Source organism: Castor canadensis, chromosome 7 (genome assembly GCF_047511655.1).
Source record: "Castor canadensis chromosome 7, mCasCan1.hap1v2, whole genome shotgun sequence".
NCBI lineage: Eukaryota > Metazoa > Chordata > Mammalia > Rodentia > Castoridae > Castor > Castor canadensis.
The window spans coordinates 148,087,980-148,108,329 of NC_133392.1; the positions used below are offsets into that span (position 1 = coordinate 148,087,980).

The following is a 20,350-nucleotide window of genomic DNA, read 5'->3' on the forward strand; positions in this document are numbered from 1 at the left end:
CTACCTCTGCCTGCCCACCAGACCTCCACAGCCTGAGAGAAGAGCCTGGCTGAATAAGGTTCTCTAGTGTCTGAGAGCCTTGGATGCAAGAGACCTTCTGGAATTGTTGGCCTTTTAAAAAATTGTTTTATTGACTCAAAATATGCCATATATTTACACTCAAAAGGTACAAAAAAGCACTTCTCTGTTTTCTAGCTACTCAGTTTCCTTCCATGGAAAGCAGGAATGTGATGAACTTTTTGTGAATTCTTTTAAAAATTGACGGAGCTGGTCTCTCTCTGGTGGTTCACTTCTGTAATCCTATACTTGGGAGGCTAGGTCAGGAGGATCTCGGCTCTAGGGCAGGCAAATAGTTCACAAGACTCCATCTCCAATATAATCAGAGTGAAATGGACTGGAGGTGTGGCTCAAGCAGTAAAGGGCCTGCTTTGCAAGTGTGAAGCCCTGAGTTCAAACCATAGTCTCCAAATAAATAAATACATGGGATCATACTCAAAGTGTTTCAGTCTTTTTTTTACTTTACCACACACATACATATGTTTTAAAATTTTATTTAGCCAATTGACTATTGAGAATGTTTAGGCTGTTTTTATTATCATTAAAAATGCTTGCAATAATAATCTTGATTTGGGTCAATTGGTGTATCTGTGTATTTTCAAGAATTTAACGCATAACCTGCAGGAAATTGCTCAATGAACACATGCTTCACAGTTGGACTTTTTGGATAAGATTTTGCATATCTGATTATTTTAAGATGTCTTACTGAGGTCAGTAAAAGGCTGGCAGAGTGGCTCAGGTGGTAGGGTGAGCCTAGCAAGCCTGAGGCCCTGAGTTCAAACCCCAGTACTGTGAAAAAGAAAAAAAAAGTTTCAGAGGTCAGTAGAGTCCTTGAAGGACCACTTGGGTTTGAAGCCCCCCTTATCACTTTTGGCAGATCTCAATCAAGTTGCTTAACCTGAGTCTGTTTCCTCATCTGTAATCACTGTAGCCGCGTCGTGAGGATCAAATGGAGGCCTGTAAAACTTTTGTTACGGTATCTGACACATCATAGGCTTCAATAAATGCAGCTGCAATGATAATATATTGTCCTAGTGATGATGGCAGATTCGGGGCTACTTTGGTGATTCAATCTCTCGGAGCTGAGAGCGATGGAGCCGGTAAACTCTCCAGCACTTCTGAGCAGTATGGCTTTGACCCCTAACCTCTCCGGCCGGTCTGTTTTCTCAATAAGAGCACTTGCCTCAGGTCCTGGGCTGCATCCCCATAACTGCAAAGAAAAAAAAAAAAAGGAATAAAATCCAGGTCGTGCGTCGCGTGTCTAAGGGAAACAGTAGTGGGCAGCGACAAGACATCGCTCAACTCTGCAAAGACACTCTCCAAACTCAGCTGGGGAGACCCACTTCCCCCCGCGGCCGCAGCAACGTGGTCACCCTGGCAACGTGGTCACCCTGGCAACCCGACTTCCGGCCCTTTTGCCCCGGCACACTTCCGGTTCCGGGGCCTACGTCATCACCCGGCGACCGGCTGGGGGTTTCCGGGAAGGGCTGTCCGGGGGTGCGGTCCTGGGCGGAGGGAGGTGGAGGAAGGTGGAGGGCGGGGGTCGCCGTCCCGGCCTCGGCGTCGCCATGGAGAGCGGAGGGCGGCCCTCGCTGGGCCAGTTCATCCTCCTGGGCACCAGTTCCGTTGTCACTGCCGTCCTGTACTCCGTGTACCGGCAGAAGGCCCAGGTCGCCCAACAGCTCAAGGTCAGTGCTGGAGCCCGCCTGGTCTCGGGTTAGTGTCCCCGGTCCTGGCAAATCCACGACTCACCTTGGCCGCCTCACGGTGGGAAACTTCCAGAGGAAACGCTCTCCGAGAGGCCGTCCCCGGCCGGTCCGCGGAGCCGCGGGGATCGGAAGTGGGTCTGGGGAGCGGCCACTCTGCCCCTTTCCTCCCAACTCGCTCTCCTCACTCAGAACGACTCTTGACTTCATTTGTTCGAAAGATATTTCGAACAAACTGCTGGGGGAAAGGGAGCTTGGTGTTTAAACAAGGTGACACTTGAGCTGGGACCAGGAAGAGATGAGGGGACCATGCAGATATCGAGGAGAGGAACAGTGCAGAGACCTGTTGTTTACTTAAGCGCTCGCTCCTTGCTTCTGCCTTTTCATATTATAGTTACTTTAAAAAATCTCCCCACTTTTTTGAACCGTACTTTACAGTTTACACAGCACACTTCCATCTAGATTTTATTTTTCTATGCAGTAATTTTCCCAGGTAGATAAAATAACAGTTATTTCCCTCTCAATTGCAGATTGGGAAAGTAAAATTCAGAGGAAATGTTACACAGCTAGTCAGCTTGGAATTTAAACTTTGGCCCTTTGAGTCCAAGGGTAGGACTTTTCTTTCCATTGCTTTGTTGTGGCTGTTGAAACTGGTCCACAGAGACAGACCTCTTGAGGCAGGGTTATTTATCTTCCTCCTTCCTTTCTAGGTTCTAGGTCAGTGTTTGACAGATGGCAAATGCTCAATAAATGTTGGTGGGTTTGTTTTGGCTGATATTTCATAATTCACCAGCCAAAGGCTTAATTTGGCATTTATATGAAAGGTGGATTCCCATACCTAATTTCTTTATTATCAGGTTGTCTTCAGTAAAGTTTAGAGACAAATGGGTGAAGTCCTTGTAATGAAAGAAGTTTTGGAATTTGAAGTGAACCAATTTTTGAGGCAATTGGATTTGCTATGCAAATGGCACGCTAGTGAAATTCCAGCTGCCCCGTTGTTGGCCTAATGAAATAGTCAAGTTACTCCTGAAGCGATTGGCTCTGTGTGACTGGTACTTCACTTTCTGACTCCAAAACCAGTTTGGCTGGATATGAGTTTTTTTTTTTTTCCTCCCCTGTGGTCCTGGGGTTTCATCTCAGGGCCTCACACTTGCTAGTCGCTTGAGCCACATCTCCAGACCTTTTTGCTTTAGGTTATTTTTCAGATAGGGTCTTGACTTTTTGCCTGATGCTGGACTCAGATCTTCCTACCTAAGTTTGCCATGTAGATGGGAGACTGGCGGCTTATTTGTTGAGATGGTGGTCTCACAAATTTTTTGCCCTGGCTAGCTTTGAACCACGATCCTTCCAATCTCAGCCTTTCTGCTTGGATGTGATTCTTTGAAACAGTGAACTCTCCATGTCCCATCTTTGGGCGGCCTTAAAAACTTTGCCAGTTAGTTCCTAAGAGAGGATGAAATAGCCCTTTCTTGGAAAAAGAGTTGGGACCCCTAATATTTTAGATTCCCTTTTCTTGGTCAGCTTACAAAACTTGTGGAGTAGGGTTTGTGTCTTATCCCCTGTGTGTTTCTCAGTGATGTGAATGTGTGATGATTACATGCCTCCCATGTAAAAAGTCCTTAATAGTTTGGAAACTGAGACTCAAGTAAATTAAGTTGTCCAAACTCACAATGGATATATTAAAGACTGACTCAAACCCAGGTCTTTCTCGCCTTCTGTACACCCCCTGCCCTTCTAATCCTGTTGTACATTCTTTACTATCTATGTGACTTTGGGCAATCACTTTGTCTCTTTGAGTCTCTATTCCCTTTTCTGTAATAGAAAATAATAATGCCTACTCTGTAGAGATGGTATCAGCATTAAGTACATTTATGCATTTCAGGTGCTTGGCATAGTGCCTGATACATAGTATCTCTAAGTGCTTGGTCACTAATTTATTCATAAATTTTTTCACTAGTACTTGGTGTATGTCAGGCGCTGTTCTCAGCTCCAGGGGAGATTCTGTTCTAGTACAGCTTAACAGACATTAAACACAGGATCAGGTGGCATGACATGGTGAGAAGTGTTTTAGAGCAAGGCAGAGAAAAAGAGGAACACAGAAGTAGTGGGAGAACTAAGGGTTATTGGAGGAAGAAGCAGCAGGAGTAACTGTGCCTCCTTGATTGTTGGAAGATCTAAGACAAGAAGTAGTGGAACAGTGTTGGACACGAGTTAACAGACACTTGCCCTAATAAAGCAAAGGTTGGGGGCTTTCACCTGAACCTTTTGGATTATAGCTCCATATTGTCATGTCAGGAGGAGGTTACATGATACTCATTCTGTAGCATGAGAATTGACTAGTATTTTTAACATTTTCACTAAAAAGTGTTCACATTAAAAGGAATGTATGTTTTGGTTAATTGGAAAAAAGTGTGTGTGGTGCCTGCAGTCTGCAGTGACGGAAGAGGGCAGAGGCACTGCACCTCTGGTGACATGTTAAAACTGCTGGTACAGTTTTGGAATCCGGTTCTCTGTAGTCTCCTTCTGGCCCAATTTTCTTATTCTCTCAACATGAAAACAAATATTCTTTTTTTCTTTTTTGCCCGAAGTTTGATTCAGCATGTCATTGTTCAGGGGCCAATTAATATATATGTGTGTATGTATGTGTGTGTGTGTGTGTGTGTGTGTGTGTGTGTGTGTGTGTATATATATATATATACATTTTTTTTTTCATTTAGGGAGCTAAGAAAATCCACTTGGGTGAAGATTTAAAGAGTATTCTTTCAGAAGCGCCAGGAAAATGTGTGCCTTATGCTGTTATTGAAGGTATGTTTGCTTAATGGTGAATGCAAAACTGCTTCCTCCTTTGAAAAGTTTGATTAAGATGGTCTTGGCTAACATAAGTGCCTTTTATGGTGTTGGGATCACAGTCCAGAACATATTTTTGGGTTTGAAAGGCCCAAAAGGCTATTGCCACTTGATTTTGGACAAGATTACCAAACCTTTCTGGAATTTTTGGAATACTCTCTAAACTAATTCTACCTTATGAGGATGATACGACCCATGTGAGGTGCTTAGAGTTCCCCTGAAATCACTTTATGGTTAACATAACTCAAACTCGAAATACCTTGTTGACTGACCTTAAAGAGAGGGCAGAACAATACAATGATTTGTTTCTCCTTAGGAGCTGTGCGATCTGTTAAAGAAACACTGAACAGCCAGTTTGTGGAAAACTGCAAGGGGGTGATTCAGCGTCTGACGCTTCAGGAGCATAAGATGGTGTGGAATCGAACGACCCACCTTTGGTACGTGTCCTTCCCCACTGTCTAGAACACTGCAGTGGATTTGTTCGAAGGCTGGGTCCTGGATGTTGTTGCTGTGTCTTCGGTCTCTCCATGCTCTCTGGACTTCTGTCAGAATCTCCTAGGCAGCTTGTTACAATGCATATTCCCAGGCCCACCTCCAGAACCACAGAATCACAGGCTCTGTTGATTCTTCAGCCCACTAAAGTTTGAGGACTACTGATTTATAGATTAATGATTTAAGCTTTTGTTAAAATAGTCTTGTGCCATTACACATGGTACCCTGTTTCCATCTGATCCTAGGAGGTTTTTTTCTCAGATGCTTATTTGACATTGGCAAAGAGGAATAAGGATAAAGGTGACTTATGATGGTTGTCCACTGATAAAACCTAAGGAGCCTTCCTTTTCCGAGGTGTTGGGTATTAGTGACTTAATCCTGTCTTCCTGGTGTTCAGGTGATCTCCGACCCTGCCTGGGTGTTCAGTGCTTGCTACCCTTTGTTTCATCTTCAGCATTCTTACTGTTGTAGGAATGACTATTCAAAGATCATTCACCAGAGGACCAACACAGTCCCCTTTGATCTGGTGCCCCATGAGGATGGCGTGGACGTGGCTGTGCGAGTGCTGAAGCCCCTGGACTCAGTGGATCTGGGCCTCGAGACCGTCTACGAGAAGTTCCATCCCTCAGTCCAGTCCTTCACCGATGTCATTGGCCACTACATCAGTGGCGAGCGGCCTAAAGGCATCCAGGAGACCGAGGAGATGCTGAAGGTGGGGGCCACCCTCACGGGGGTCGGCGAGCTAGTCCTGGACAACAACTCTGTCCGCCTGCAGCCCCCCAAGCAGGGCATGCAGTATTACCTGAGCAACCAGGACTTTGACACTCTTCGGCAGCGGCAGGAGTCGAGCGTCAGGCTCTGGAAGGTGCTGGCCCTGGTGTTTGGCTTTGCCACGTGTGCCACCCTCTTCTTTATCCTGCGGAGGCAGTACTTGCAGCGACAGGAGCGCCTGCGCCTGCAGCAGATGCAGGAGGAGTTCCAGGAGCATGAGGCCCAGCTGCTGCGCCATGCCACACCTGAGGACAGGGAGAGTCTGAAGAGCGCCTGCGTCGTGTGTCTGAGCAGCTTCAAGTCCTGTGTCTTTCTGGAGTGTGGGCATGTGTGTTCCTGTCGTGAGTGCTACCGCGCCTTACCGGAGCCCAAGAGGTGCCCCATCTGCCGGCGGGAGATCACCCGCATGGTCCCCCTGTACAACAGCTGAGTGGCTTGTGGCCATATGCTAGCCTAGGAACAACCCACCCAGTTGTCACGGTCCTCTCTGAGGCCCTTGGTGGGGGCGGCTGTACTCCTGCTGTGATTGAGTGGAAACTGTCTAAGCCTACACCTCCAATAGCAGGGTGTTGCCTTTCCAACCTGGGAGGGCCCTCTTCAGCTCTGGGGAGCCCGCCCCCTCCACTGGGGACCTTGGCTGGCATCTGCTCCCAGCAACCACATTGGTGTGCATGTGTATCTGTGTGTGTGTTTGTGTGTGTGTGTGTGTGTGTGTGTGTGTATGTGTGTGTGTGTGTGAGAGAGTGTGTGTGAGTGACTGAAAAAGCACCTCATTGCCTGCGTACCAAAGCCAGTGATCTTCCGCTTTCTGGTCTTTTCCGGTGATGGTGTTTGCTGTGGCCCAGGTAGGAAAGGCTGGGCTCCTGGTATCTGGAAGAGCTGCCTCGGGGAAACTGTCACCTTTTCCACCTTTTGCTTCTAGTCCAGTAAAAGGTCTTTCTTCAAAACTGTCAGGACACTTGTGTCCCTTTCCCTTATCTGCTTGCCTCCTAAATGTGTGCACTTCTGTGGAGAAGAAAGAAGTGAGATTAGCAGGTCTGCCTCTGTCCAAGTGGGTGGGACACAGATCAACAAAAGGACAAAGGGGTGTCTTGAGGGCCCATGATTGGCAGGCAACCCTGCTGGTGTCTCACCTTGGGATGGCATCAGAGAGTAAGCCTTAGCTCTGACGTGGACCTCCTGCAGCTTAGGAGGGCCCCAGGGTGGCTCTGGTCTTCTCCTGCCAGAGGATGAGCCAGAAAGGCCTCACTGGAAGTTAGCTGCTGTTCTGGCCTCCTGGCTTTGTAGCTTCTCTGCTTGCTTTCACCAAGAAAAAAACCAACCAGCACCCTGAGAGTACTGAGTTTCTCCAGGCCGCTCCCCTGCCCTGGCCTGTGGCACAGTTAACATCCCTGCTGTCTCATCACTTTACCCTATTACCTGTCCTGCTTCTCCCCTGACCCTGTGAGTACAAGAGAAGTTGGTGATGAGTCTTCCCCACCTCTGAGTGGCCAGAAGTCACCAGCTCCTTTATTTCCCTTCCCTATCCTTAACCATTCATCCCCAGTCCTCCCTTGTGTGGGGGAGGTAAGGGGTTCTCTCAGGGGCCGACACCAGGACACGCAGTGTCCAGTGAACAGCACAAATTAAACATGCTGCACCACGTGTTTGCTTGTTGCTTTGTTAATAATTGTTAAGGGCTAAGCTGAGGCATTCCTGGGATGGAACTGAATCCTTGCTACAAGAGAATGAAAATGGGGGACTTTGAGACCCCTGTCCTCTTCCTTGGTTGTGAGGTGCTCTGGGCTCCAGGTAAGGTGTAACTTGGTGATGCTTGGTCTCTGCTGCTTGTCTCCATGGGAGGAGTCTGGTGAGCCCTGAGGACCGTCCTGGACAGCCAGCCTGTGGTGCTGCCTGGCTTTGCTAACACAGTTGTCTGTGAATTCTGCCCTGACATCCTGAACACCACAGCAGTGAGAACTGTGGAGAGAACAAGCAGACTGGGTCATCTGGGTTGGCATGGGGGAAGCTGCTGTGTGGCTGGTGCTACCTTAGAGTTCAGTTGCAAAGGGAGCTCCCCTCATCAAGCCCCACGGGCTGAGTCCTGGCCTCCCTGCTGTACAGATGATGACATAGAAGCCCTGAGAGGGGAAGTCCACCAGGGTCAAGGGCACAGTACTAGGGAGTGATGGGGCCTGATCTAAACTCCAGGTGGTTTTCTACCCACCAGGAACCAGATTGATGAATTTCCGTCAGTGTCAGTTGCAGCACCCTGCATAGTACTGGTTTCCAAATTGGTGGCTACCCTGGAGGAATGGACAGAAGTGAGAATCTACTCACCAATGCTGAGGCCCTCTCAGTGAGGTGTGAAGACCCCGGGGTGGGCAGGGTGAGGGAGGCCTGTGGGATGAGCTTTCTGAGTGCCATGGAACCCTTTGCCCTTTGTCGGTTATTTCCTACAGCCCAGCCTCTGGGGGCAACTGGATGGCAACTTCAGCCCTTGGCATAGTGGCCTGAGTAAATCTGCTGGAAGATTAGAAGGAAGGACACCCCAGCACACTTCTGTCCTTGGCAGACTCATCAGTCTTCCTTCTGAGGTGCCTCAGGCAGCCTTGTCTCTGCTGGGGGACGCTTGGGAGTGACACAGTTCCTGCCACAGGAAGCGGGTGTGTCTCTGACACTCAGACCCAGATTCCAGCTTTGAGGTCCCTGCTTGACCCTAGCCCATCTGGGAATGGGATTGTCTTATGCTCTGCTGGGCCATCACTTGAGACAATTCCTACCTCTCTGTTTAGGAGCGTCATCCAAACTGAGGCTGGCGTGGGGGTGCCTGGGAGAGGAGGAGGGAGGAAGTTAGTACTGGGCTGATCTGGGGATTGGCGTGGATAGTGTCTTCCTGTGGGCCCTGAGCTTGGTTCACCGTCGCTTTAATCCTAGGCAGACGGCATTGAGCAGGAATCCTCTTGAATGATTGCTGGCAGGGTTTGATTCGCCATGTGAGCACTTGGTGCATGAATGCTTGTGGTCCCCCATAGTGGATTTTATTATACCCCTATTTCATGAATGGGATAAGAAACTTGGTGGCCTAACATCTTGCTGCAGTCATGTAGTCACAAAGCCATAGGTATCGTTTCCAGTACTTACAGCAAACCTGCAGGAAGGTCAGGGCTACTGAGATCTGACTATCAAGCTCATGACCTTTGCTGTAATCGCATTAGATCTGGGAACCTAATAAGGGAAGTTATCCCTCAGTCCCTGGGGAGTTGGTTCAGGACCCTCACAGATCCCATGGTCCATGTGCTGAAGGTCCTTGTGTAAGTGGCCGAGTAGTTGCTTACAACCTCACACCCTCCTGTGCACCACCTGATACGAGGTAATGCTGTGTGAATAGCTGATACTGTGTTGTTCAGAAGAAAAAAGTTGTATGGAAGTTTCTTTTCCCTCTGAATACTTCTGATTTCGGTTAAACTCATAGGTGTTGAATCCACAGATTTGGAAGGCCAACTGTATTATCGCAAACTCAGCATTTCATAAGCCAGTCAGCGCCTCAAGAACCACCAGTCAATGTCCCAAGCAAATCCTGGTGGAGTAGGGGCTGGAGGCAGGCGTTGGAATCCTAAACCCAGAATCCTAGTGGTAAACTTAAAAAGTAAACAGCATCATGACAAAGTCAATCTGGATGCCTTTTCTAAGCCTGGTCCCAGGCCATAAAAAGCCAGCTGGGTGATGGCTCCGATGCTCTCCAGTCCACGGGGCCTCTGGCTTGCTCTAGGGAAGTCCTGTCGGGTTGGTATTGCCGAGGGCCATTTATCCATCTATCAAACGTTGGCTGAATGTATGTTTTGTTCCTGAGGATGTAAAGTGAGCCGACTCACTTCCGTCTCAAAGGGCTCAAGAGTGGTGTTTCAGTGCATCCTAACTGAAAGGAGTAAGCCCCATTTGCCAGGCTGGGGCCCAGGTCTTGGAATACTGGTGCTTCACAGAATATTCTAGCTGGACATTTTCTGTCCCTGTAACATTAAACCTGACACTGGGTATTTGAGAGCAGAGCTTGCGTCTCATTGTTCTGGAGGCTGGAAAGCCCAAGAGCATGGCACCTGCTTCTGGCAAGGGCCTTCCTGTTGCATGGTAACATGACAGAGGACATCATGTGGTGAGGAAGCATGAGAGGAAAAAAAAAAAAAAGCCAGTTGGAAATGATCTTTTTGGTGGGACTGGGGTTTGAACTCAGGGCTTCATACTTGCAAAGCAGGCATTCTACTGCTTGAGCCACATCTCCAGTTCATTTTGCTCTGGTTATTTTGGAGATGGGGTCTTGTGAACTATTTGCCTGAGCTGGCCTCAAACTGCAATTCTCCCAGTTTCAGCCTCCCAAGTAGCTAGGATTACAGATGTGAGCCACTAGCGCCTGTCTGGAAGTCATCTCTTTATTAGGAGCCCATTCCTTCTAAGGTAAGTAACCTACTCCCTTGATGAAGGCCTGATCTGCTCATGGCTAGTGTCTCTTAAACATCCCACCTCTCCATCCTGTGACAATTATGATTAAATATCAACTGGGTTTGGGAGGGGACCTTCAAACCAGAGCAGGTCTGAGGTTGGCCTGGTTGGAGCAGTCCTCTAACCATCAGAGAGACCTACCCAAGGGCAGTAGCTCACTGCTGAAGGGGAGCCATGCAGAGAGAATGCACCTCTCAGAGGCTATGGTGATCTGTTTAACCACCAACCTGACCACGTCCTCTACTTAAAGCCCCTCTCAAAGGCTTGGCTTTTCCGTGACATGCAAAACTCTATGTGACCCAGGCCGACCACCACTCTAAGCTTGTCTCACACTGATGCCAGCGACACCGAGCTGTGGACCTTCTTAAACTTGCCATCCTGCTGCCTACTTCTGCTCACACTGGCTTTGCCCCTGGAGTGCTTGTCCTTCACCTCACTATCACTCTTCAAACTCCACGTCAGTGTCTCCTCCACACAAGCTTCTCAGCCCCTCCCACTCTGGGCTAGGTTGGGTGTCCCTCCTCTGAGATTCCAAAATTCACCTTCATCTCTCTTGTCCTGTTCTTAGTCATATTGCCCACATCCAGAGCAGGTACTGTGTATTTCCTTTCCTTCTCCAGAACAATTTTAGGTTGTCAGTGAGGAATCTTGGTAAGTACTGGACATGTGATCTCATGTGAGGTCTTGTGTCTCACTTTTGTATGTTTTGTATTATTTTTACTTTAAGGAAACTGAGGCCCAGAGAGGTCAAGTGTCTCATCCAGACTCATGAGGATAAAATTTAAACTCAGACAGCCTGATCCCAGAGCCCAAGCTTATCACCATTAAATGAACAAGTAAGCCATGGGAGTGAAGGAAACAATCCTGGAGGAGCTGGCTTTTGAATCACAGATGAGAGCCATGACTTGGTTGTAAGGGGTGAGGGGAAGGCCTAGGTGCCAAGAGGGACGACTTGTGTAGGAGGGACATCATGTCCAGTGACATGTCTAGGGCTTTGATGACTCCACACAGGAAAATCAGGGCAGTGTCATCAGATGATGACATGGTCTGGACTGGGAGCCCAGAGACTGACTTTCTGTTTGGTCTTAGCTTGATTGCTGTGTGATCTTGACCTAGTGATCAGACCTCCTGGGCCTTGCTTCTGTCTATAGAAGGAGCAAGTTGAGTTAGAAGCTCTGGCTCCATTCAGTTCAGACATTTTGCACGTCCATAAGGTAGAGTGGATGAAGGACCAGGCAAGGTGTTTTGAGTCCCCTCCCAGCCCACTGTGGGACTGTGGGCGAGATGTGGTTTGTCTTCAGGCTTGCTGTGCACCACAGCCCTGCCGTGGTGTTCTCAGAAAGCCAGAGCTCAGCACAATTTCTCTCTAATTAGATAGCGTTCTCTTCTCAGTTCTGAATGAGATAAGTTTCCAAGCATGATCCCGAATTGCTCCCCAAAGTGCTCATTAGTCACTTCCCCGCAGCTGCCTTATTGTTTTCCAGATGCCAGCCGAGGGACTTGGCATTTCCCTTCCCGAGACTGAGGCGGGCACTGCTCAGAGGGGCTGTGCAGGTTGGGGGGAGGGCCTGGCTGAGTCATGGCCTCACATTAGGGGCCTCAAAGCCAGATCCTGCTGCTGTTGGGCCATGACTCAGGAGGGACACAGCTGAACTCAACGTTTATTAGGCACTTAGTGTGCCAGGAACCTTGCATCTAACCTGAATGCTTCCTAGGCCTGGGGTACAAATGAGGTCATCCTAATATTTGCATCCAAATTACCATAACTGTGGCCCTGCCCTCTCAGAGCCTTCCCTCAGTGAGGCGCCCCACAGAGCAGTGCTGAAGCTTGGTTGCAAGAGATCTCCCTTTGTGCTCCTTTCTGCCCACCCCTGAATCCCCAGTCCCAGATTGCCAGTGGGATCTCGCCTGCAATGCAGTTTCTCTCATGACCACCAGAGGGCGCTGTGCTCCTATAGTTGAGGTCACCACAGCACTTGGAAGAGAAACAGGTTGGGCGTCCAGAGCCCTGCAATTTTCTCTGCCTGAAGCAAGAGGAGCCGGCCTTGGAAGTCTGAGAGCAGGACGCTGGGCTGCTGATCCCAGGACTGACTACCTAGGATCAAGTAAAGAAATTCTCTCTGTATTTGCCTCCTTCCTCAGCCCAACTCACCAGGAAGCTGGCTGCAGATGTGAGAGTTTTGAGAAACCCAGAAAATTCCTGGGGGTGGAAAAATCCTACCCCTATAATTTCCCAGGCATTCACATCTTTAAATATACTGAACATAATTTCCTTAAACAAAAATGAGATATACATAATGCATCACACGTTCTTAAAATAAGCAAATGACTTCACACTGGAAAGGATGCTGGGAAAAAACTGTATGACGTCGATTTTAGATTTTCATTTTTTTCTGGGAGAAATTCTGCTTCTCCCAGCCAGGCTCTTTCCTGTACCCCTCTCCCTCTATGCCATCCTTGCCTTTCACCTTCTCTCTGCTGCTCCAAGCTTCTTTCTCTGCCTTATCACTGCCACCTCTCCACTCCTTGGGTTCTGGCCCCTACTTGACATTCTCTCTCTTGTCCTGTGTATCCTCCTCTGTGTGTGGATCTGCCTTCTTCTTTGAGGTTTTGGCCTCTGATTTAGTTTTGGTCTATTTCTGTGAGTCCATCTCATATCCCTCACCTGTGGCCAGACTGCCTCCCAGAACAGAAAGCTTTCTGTCACCATCCCCTGCTCAGCTCAGGGTCTGGCAGGGCTGGGTCTGTGACCCTGTGGTGACTGCCCCTCAGTCTTCTCTCCCAATTACATGAGTGAATAGCCCTCTGTCACCCCTGCCAATCCTACAGGCTGAGAGTGGAGGGACTCGCTGCATGGAGCTGTCCTCTGCACCTCGTCTGAGCTTCAGTTTCTCTTTGAGGCTTACCTTGTCTCTCTTGTTTTAGAGCTGAGAGGAACTGTGGCTCAGAGAAGGCAAGCTGCCTTAAGGACACATAGGGAGGAGGGAGGAGGGAGGAGGGCGTGGTACTGGAGTTGGGTTTTCTGACATACCCCCCCTTAACTCACTGGATTCCTGAGTAGAGCACTGTGGATTGTCGGGAGGCCTGGTCTCTGTGCTGGTGGCTCTGTCTCCAGGTGGGCAGCTTATCTTCCTTGTTTAGCACTCACCTTCCTCCACTACACAATGGGAGGTACCTCTTCTCTCTGCCACCCCACGGAGCTGTTGTGGACATCATCACATCCACAGGAGGAAAAGTGCTGGAATAAAGTGCTTGGGAACCAGAGGGTCCAGACATGCACAACTGGCCATCTTGGGTCAGGGGAGAGGGGTGTCTCGGGATTGGTAGCTAGTGGCCACGTCCCTCTGATCAGGATTGAGCCCTCGTGGAGACATCTGACCTCAGGTTTCGGGGCCTCTTCAGTTGGTTCCACTGCCTCTGGGATTAGGGTGTAAAGTCTGATCTGCTGTCACAGGACACACAGGTGGGGAACGCTGTGATGCCATTGTAGGATCTGGCCCTATTCAGACATGTTCTTCGTTGGAGGGACCTTTGGGATTCCTGGATATCAACAACATGATGTTTTGCATCTTGGGAAGGGGAACTGTTTCTTTCATAAGTTCCCAATGGGGGCTCAGCCTGTGACAGCTTTGGGTCCTCTAATCAGCTCCTTGACTTCCATGGCTGGGCTGAGGTACAAAAAGAGGCCTGTCTCTGCTTTCCTGACTATCCTCAGGCAGGCACTGTCACCCAACAGTGGAGAGCTTGGTGCCAGCTGGGACCTGCTGCCTCCCATTAGCTGTGTGGCTTTGGGCTGTCACTCAACTTTTCTGGTCTACAAGCCTCCATCTATGAGATAGAGGTGACAATCTATGAGCTAGAGGAGCCACTTTCTAAGGTACAGGGGTCAGCTTCTCCTTAGGCTGTCATGGTTTGCTTCTGTCCTTGCTCTGGTGAAGTCAGGGGCTCTTGAGTGAGGGAACTGTAGGGAGCTCTGGGCAGGAGAAACCTGGCAGGCTGTGTGAAGCTCTCAGAGTCCAGGTTTTGGGGACAACCCATGTTTCCCAGCTTCTAGGCCTCAGTTTCATCATTTATCCACTGGGGCTAAAGTCCCACCCACTCCTTTCTGCCTCCCATGGTACTGAGGACATCCCTGCATTTGTCAAAGTGCAATTGTGCCAGGTCTGTCTGTTGTTCTGTCCTCCCTGCTGGGCCTGAGAGGCAGTTGGGGCTTTTCAGAGCCCCTGAGCCCCAATGCCTCCCACCAGCTCAGTCCTCCCTGGGAGTTCCCATGCCAAGAGCTCCCAGGTCCCCTCTCTCGTCCTCACATTCTGTTGATGTGGAATGATGGGGAGGGGACCAGAGAGATGGCAGAGTGGGGCAACATGGAGGGAGGCTTCACCTTCTTTCATGTCCTGGTAAGATTTGGCTCTTCAACTTCCCCCAACTCTCCTTACTGTACCTTAAGGTTTCCTGAAGACCAGTGGGACTCAGGTTTTGTGGGTCATTGACACAATAAAAACTTAAAAAATGACACTATGGATCTTTTTATTTCATTTAAAGAAACACGCCCAACTTCAATACTGAACAAAAAAGACCTTGTATGCATTGCTGGAGCTCTCTTCCTCCCTCTGTGTGGTTCTCAGTGTGAACAGGGATGCAGTGGCAGGAAGTGACCCCAGGAGTCAGGAGACCTGGCCTTTGCCTTTCCCCATCTGGGCCTCAGTTTCCCCACATACAATGAGAGAATGAACTAGATGAGTCTGAGGAGTGTCTTCAAACTGAGCTTTGCAGAGTTGACTGTTCTTTGGCAACTAGGAGATGGGGTTTGGAGCCCTGTGGCCGCAGCAGCTTGTCCTTTAGTTTTCATTCACTGAATTTCTTTGCAAGATTTCATTTTGAAGAAAGGGCCTTATGATCAAACAAAAAGTTTGTGTATGTGTGCATGTGTGTGTACACATGTGTATGTATGCATGTGCGTGTATGCTCTAGTGTGTATGTACATGTGTTCATTGAGGGGCAGAGGTCCTGCCTTTCAAGGAGGGGAGGGAACTGGCTGTACCTGCGTCCCTGGTCACTGAGTTGAAAGCAGTGGGGGTGACTTCGGTTTTATCCAGCTTTGGCTTAGAGCCTTCATTCATGCTGGGTAGCCACTTAGCCTCTCTGGAGGTGACCAGCTGGCCACTGACGTGGAGTTGTATCCTGGCCTTCAGGACCGTCTTGGGTCTGAGCCAGCCCTGGCAAGGCTCAGCACATCCGATGTTCCATCTCTACCAGAGCCTGGGCTTGGCCAGTACCCCACACTGGGGCTGGGATGTTCAACAACCACATTCTTCCCTAATTTTGCCATTGCTGTCTGATGTTGTTGCCAGTGCCTCAGTTTCCCCATCTGAATAGGAGGTCAGGGCTCTCTGGGTTGACCTGCCCTTTCTATATGTAGTATAGGGCAAAGAGCACAGGAAGGGTTTCAAATGTGTATTTTTGATGATAAAATGTCCGCGCTCCAAGGGCCCATGGAGGTGGTCCAGGCCTTTGATTCTCAATGACAGAGTCCTTGAGTTTGGCGAAGAAGTTTTTTTTTTTTTTTCCATTTTTCTTTTATTATTCATATGTGCATACAAGGCTTGGTTCATTTCTCCCCCCTGCCCCCACCCCCTCCCTTACCACCCACTCCACCCCCTCCCTCTCCCCCCCTCCCCAATACCCAGCAGAAACTATTTTGCCCTTATTTCTAATTTTGTTGTAGAGAGAGTATAAGCAATAATAGGAAGGAACAAGGGTTTTTGCTGGTTGAGATAAGGATAGCAATACAGGGCATTGACTCACATTGATTTCCTGTGCGTGGGTGTTACCTTCTAGGTTAATTCTTTTTGATCTCACCTTTTCTCTAGTACCTGTTCCCCTTTTCCTATTGGCATCAGTTGCTTTAAGGTATCTGCTTTAGTTTCTCTGCGTTAAGGGCAACAAATGCTAGCTAGTTTTTTAGGTGTCTTACCTATCCTCACCCCTCCCTTGTGTGGCGAAGAAGTTTTGAGTGAAGTTTGAGAGGGAAGCTGAGAGGTAAGGCTCTAGGACCTCTCACTGTTACTCCAAGCAGGGTTTTTATCTGTTTTAGATTTGAGAGAATTGAAGAAAATATGTGATTTTCCCCATTTCCCATTTTATGGTGGAAAGTTAGAGGCCTAGAAGCAATTTATTAAAGACAAAGAGCTGGGTGCAGTGGTACACTCTTATTATCCCAGCACTAGGAGACTGAGGCAGGAGGATCTCAAGTTCAAGGTCAATCTGGGTTTCACAGTGAGACCCTGTCTCAAAAAAAAAAAAAAAAAAAAGCCATGAAGAGGATCAATAACTTATAACAACTGCATTTTTTTTTTCTTGGTGGGACTGGGGTTGGAACTCAGGGCTTTGTGCTTACAAAGCAGGTGCTCTACCACGTAAGCCACACCTGCAGCCCAACAACTACACTTATTGGAGACGTACTATGTGTAGGCATCTTACTTAGGTGATCTCTTCCTACTGAATAGGAACAATTATTATCCTTGTTTGTCATGTGAGGAAACTGAGGCACAGAGAGGCAAAAGGATCAGAGTTAGGAAATGACAAAACAGGTATTTGAACTTGATTGTTCCAGGAAGTCCTTCACCCTGAACTACTGTCCCAGACCATGTATTGCCAGCTTCCTTGCTGGGTGCCAGGGAGGGTGGCCTTCACCCTGTCTTACTTGGTCTGTTCTTTCACCTGGGTCTGGGCTTTTGGCTCAGAACCACCCCCTTGCCCCTGGGGTGGGGAGGAACAAGTAGGAATTAGAGTCCCAGGACCACTAAAAGCTGGAAGAAATGAAAGCCTTTGTAAGGAAGACAACTGGGAAGGGTAGAGGTGGAGGGATACCATACAGATTCACACTGTCCTTTCACAGGACTTGTGTGTGACCTTCTGCTACCTGGTCTGTAAAACAGGCCTGACTCTTCCAGCCTTGCCACTTTTGAGGATGGATTATTCAGAAGATGATAGCCATGGACACATTTTTCAAACTGTCAAGGGCCACCTGCCCTGGAGATGTGTATATTTCATGAAAGGGTGGGCTACTGTCACCTTTAACCTTCTTTGTACAAGGCAAGAACAGCTGGGGTTTACAACTGGCTTCTCTCCTCCTTCTCTCTGGCTGTGTGCAGGGATCCGGTAACCCTCTCTATCTTTCTCTTTACCTTCTGTACAGTGGGATCGTGCAGGCGCTGGACACGTAAGTTGCTTCAGATTGTTCAGTAGCAAGGAAGGAGCTGGGGTGAGTGGGGTGGTCCCAACCCTGCATGTTGCTATCACTGCAGAGAGCCCCCTCCAGGGACCTGGAATCAGAGCTGACAACTGCAGCTCCCCCTGGCTCCATCACTAGCCCACAACCTTGGGCAAGTCACTTTGCCTCTTTCTGCTACATCAGTTTAACAGGGATGCAAACCTCTCCTCTTTCTACCTCAAACGGTATTATTTTGAGAAGCAAGGTCAATAATGGATGTGAAAATGCTTTGGGGGAGATACAGAAAGCGTAATACGAATGTAAGAGCCTCTTGCAACTTTATCATCCTTGCTATGCTTTTGTTTTCTCTCCTGGCACTTGGCCTCAAAGCTAACCACAAAGCAGGCACTCAGTAGAGCCTTAATGAATGGAGACAGGCGGTTGGTGGAGTGGAGCAGAGGCCGTCTGGCGACATGCTGCTCCTGTCACTGACAAAGCATGGGATTTGGGCTAGCCGGGACCCTCTTGGCTTCAGTTTCCCATATGTAAATTACAGGGTTGGCTAGGTAAGCTCTATGAATTCTCCCGGCTCTGGAGACTCTGGAATGGGACGGAATGAAGTGCTATTGCTCTTTCTCACGGACAAGCCATTTCTCATATGGGTATTTACACATTCCTGTGGTTTCCTCCTAACTGTCCCAAAAGGCTAGCTAGCCATATGCCCCACTTTGCACAGGAGACTATGGAAATTCTGAGAGATGACTAGCCCAAAGTCTCACAAGTAACAAATGACAGGATTGAGATTCAAGCTGAGGCCTGAGCCCAAAGGTCATGTTTATCCACCTGCCTCTTTGCTTCAGTCTCCCTCTCAAGGGAGAAGTCAGGCATTGGAAGTCAGCCAAGCCCTTAAAACAGTTGGGAGAGGCTCAGGTGGCTTCTGTCAGGCAGCCACCTCACACCACTAAACACCTCCCTGCCTCCCCTCCAGCCTCCATAGGCCCGGAGTTCTGGACCTGAGGAGAGAGTGAACCTGACCAAGCTCTGTCACTGTGGAAGGGACCACTTGCAGTGCAGCAGGGTCGAGTCTGGAGAGATGTTACCGGGGTATAGGATGTGTTTCCTCGCCCTGCCTGTACGACCTTGCACTGGTTGTGCCTTTGTGGTTAAGTGGGCTATGCTGATAAGTGCGGGTCTCCCGGCGGAGGGCAGGTGCAGTTAGCTCCGGGTGAGGATAACGAGAGCTCCTCACGCACCTTGTCCCCTCGGAGTCACCATCTGCTTGGCAGAAGCGCCTCCGAGGCCTCTGGGGCTACCCCGGTTTCCCTCCTGGGATGTCGAGCATGCTTCTCCACTCAGAGGCCGCAGTCTCTCCCCTGAGCTTATGGCTGTTGCTGGAAGGAAGTCTCCCCGAGGGCAAAGGGCGGTAAGGCCCAGGACGTCCCCTGCGGAGGTAAAGGGCAAGCCTGGCGTAATGAGGCGCTCCCCTCTCCTTCGGGAGGCGCGGCTGCCCCTTCCCTCCCCTCTCCTCTAGGCGGGAGCCAGAGCCCAGCGCTGACGGTCGGGGTTGGGGCTGCAAGGCCTTGAGGCGGACCGAACAGGCTCGGGCCAGAGGGTGAAGGTCTGAACTGGGGGCGTTAGTGCGATGTGGGGAAGGAGCGAGGAAGCCCATGTCCGTGGGTCACCCTGGTGCCCTCCGATCTTTTGACCCTTGGTCTGCCCTCCTGGGAGGTCGGCATGTGCGTCCTTCCCGCGTGTGCGGCGTCGGTGATCTCCCCGAGGCAGAGCTGCGGGGCCGGAGCGCACCGGCTCCGGGCCGGGTAAACACCCGGCGGGAGGGGCGCGGGGAGGCGCCGAGGCCGCGGGCCGGGCGGGCGGGGTGGCGGGGCCGTGGGTGCAGGGGGCGGGGGCAGGAAGCCAGCCGCGGCCGGGGCGGGTCGGCGCGGCCCGTGACGTCGCTCGGCTTCCAGGGATCTCTCCCCGAGGCCCACGGGTCCCCTCCTCCCCGCCCTCCTCCTGCCCTCCTCCCGCGCCTCGCTCCGCGCCGCGGCCGGCATTTCTCGCTCGCAGCTCGCTGGCTGGCTGCGGCTCTGTCCCTGCCTCCCTCTCCCCCTCTCTTTCTCCTCCTTCCCTCTCCGACCCTCTTTTTCCCCCTCCCGTCCCTTTCCTTCCGCCTCTCGTCTCTCCCCTCTGCCTCTCCGATCTTGTTTTCCCCCTTTGCTTCTTTCTCTCTCCTTCCTCTCTCCCTCTCTTCTGCTTCCTTCTACCGCTCCCCCTGTCTTTCTGTCTCTTTTCCTCCCCGTCTCCCTCTCGGTTTCTCCCCCCCTTCCCTTTCTCCTTTCCTCCCTCCCGCCGGGTTTCCTCCCCCTGCCCTCCCTCTTCCCTTGCTCCCCTCCCCCTCCGCCCCTCGCAGCCCCGCGGCTCCCAGCTCGCAGTCAGCTTGCCCGACCCAGCGCCGCGGCCGCCCGTACCCGCGGCAGGACCGGCCCACCCGCTCCCTGGGGTGCGCCCTCCTCGGTCCCGCGCCCTCTGGGCTCGCAGGGACAACCCCCCCCCCGCCCCCCGGCTCGCGGCCCCGCCCGGTCCGGCCCCCGCCCAGCGCCCGAACGCGCCGAGGATGTGAGTCCTGCTCGCCGCTGCCGGAGCAGCAGCCACTCGCGCGCGGAGCCCGAGCGCAGCGCAGCGCAGCGCAGCTGCGGGCGCTCGTTGGGTCGCTAGCGCGGGCGGCGCGCTCCTGCTCTAGCGGTGTCCCCCGGCCTCTCGCCGGCGCCAGCTCCAGCGCCGCCGCAGC

At 50.6% G+C, this 20,350-nt stretch overlaps 1 protein-coding gene across 1 annotated transcript; it reads left to right on the top strand.

Annotated features, from left to right (window-relative positions):
• The first annotated feature begins 1,511 nt into the window (after positions 1–1,511).
• Mul1 (mitochondrial E3 ubiquitin protein ligase 1) lies at positions 1,512–7,519 on the top strand. Its single transcript, XM_020168639.2, has 4 exons — positions 1,512–1,745; positions 4,481–4,568; positions 4,927–5,047; positions 5,574–7,519. The coding sequence occupies exons 1-4, from the start codon at positions 1,626–1,628 to the stop codon at positions 6,301–6,303; spliced, it is 1,059 nt and encodes a 352-aa protein (XP_020024228.2). The 5' UTR covers positions 1,512–1,625; the 3' UTR covers positions 6,304–7,519.
• Positions 7,520–20,350: the final 12,831 nt, after the last annotated feature.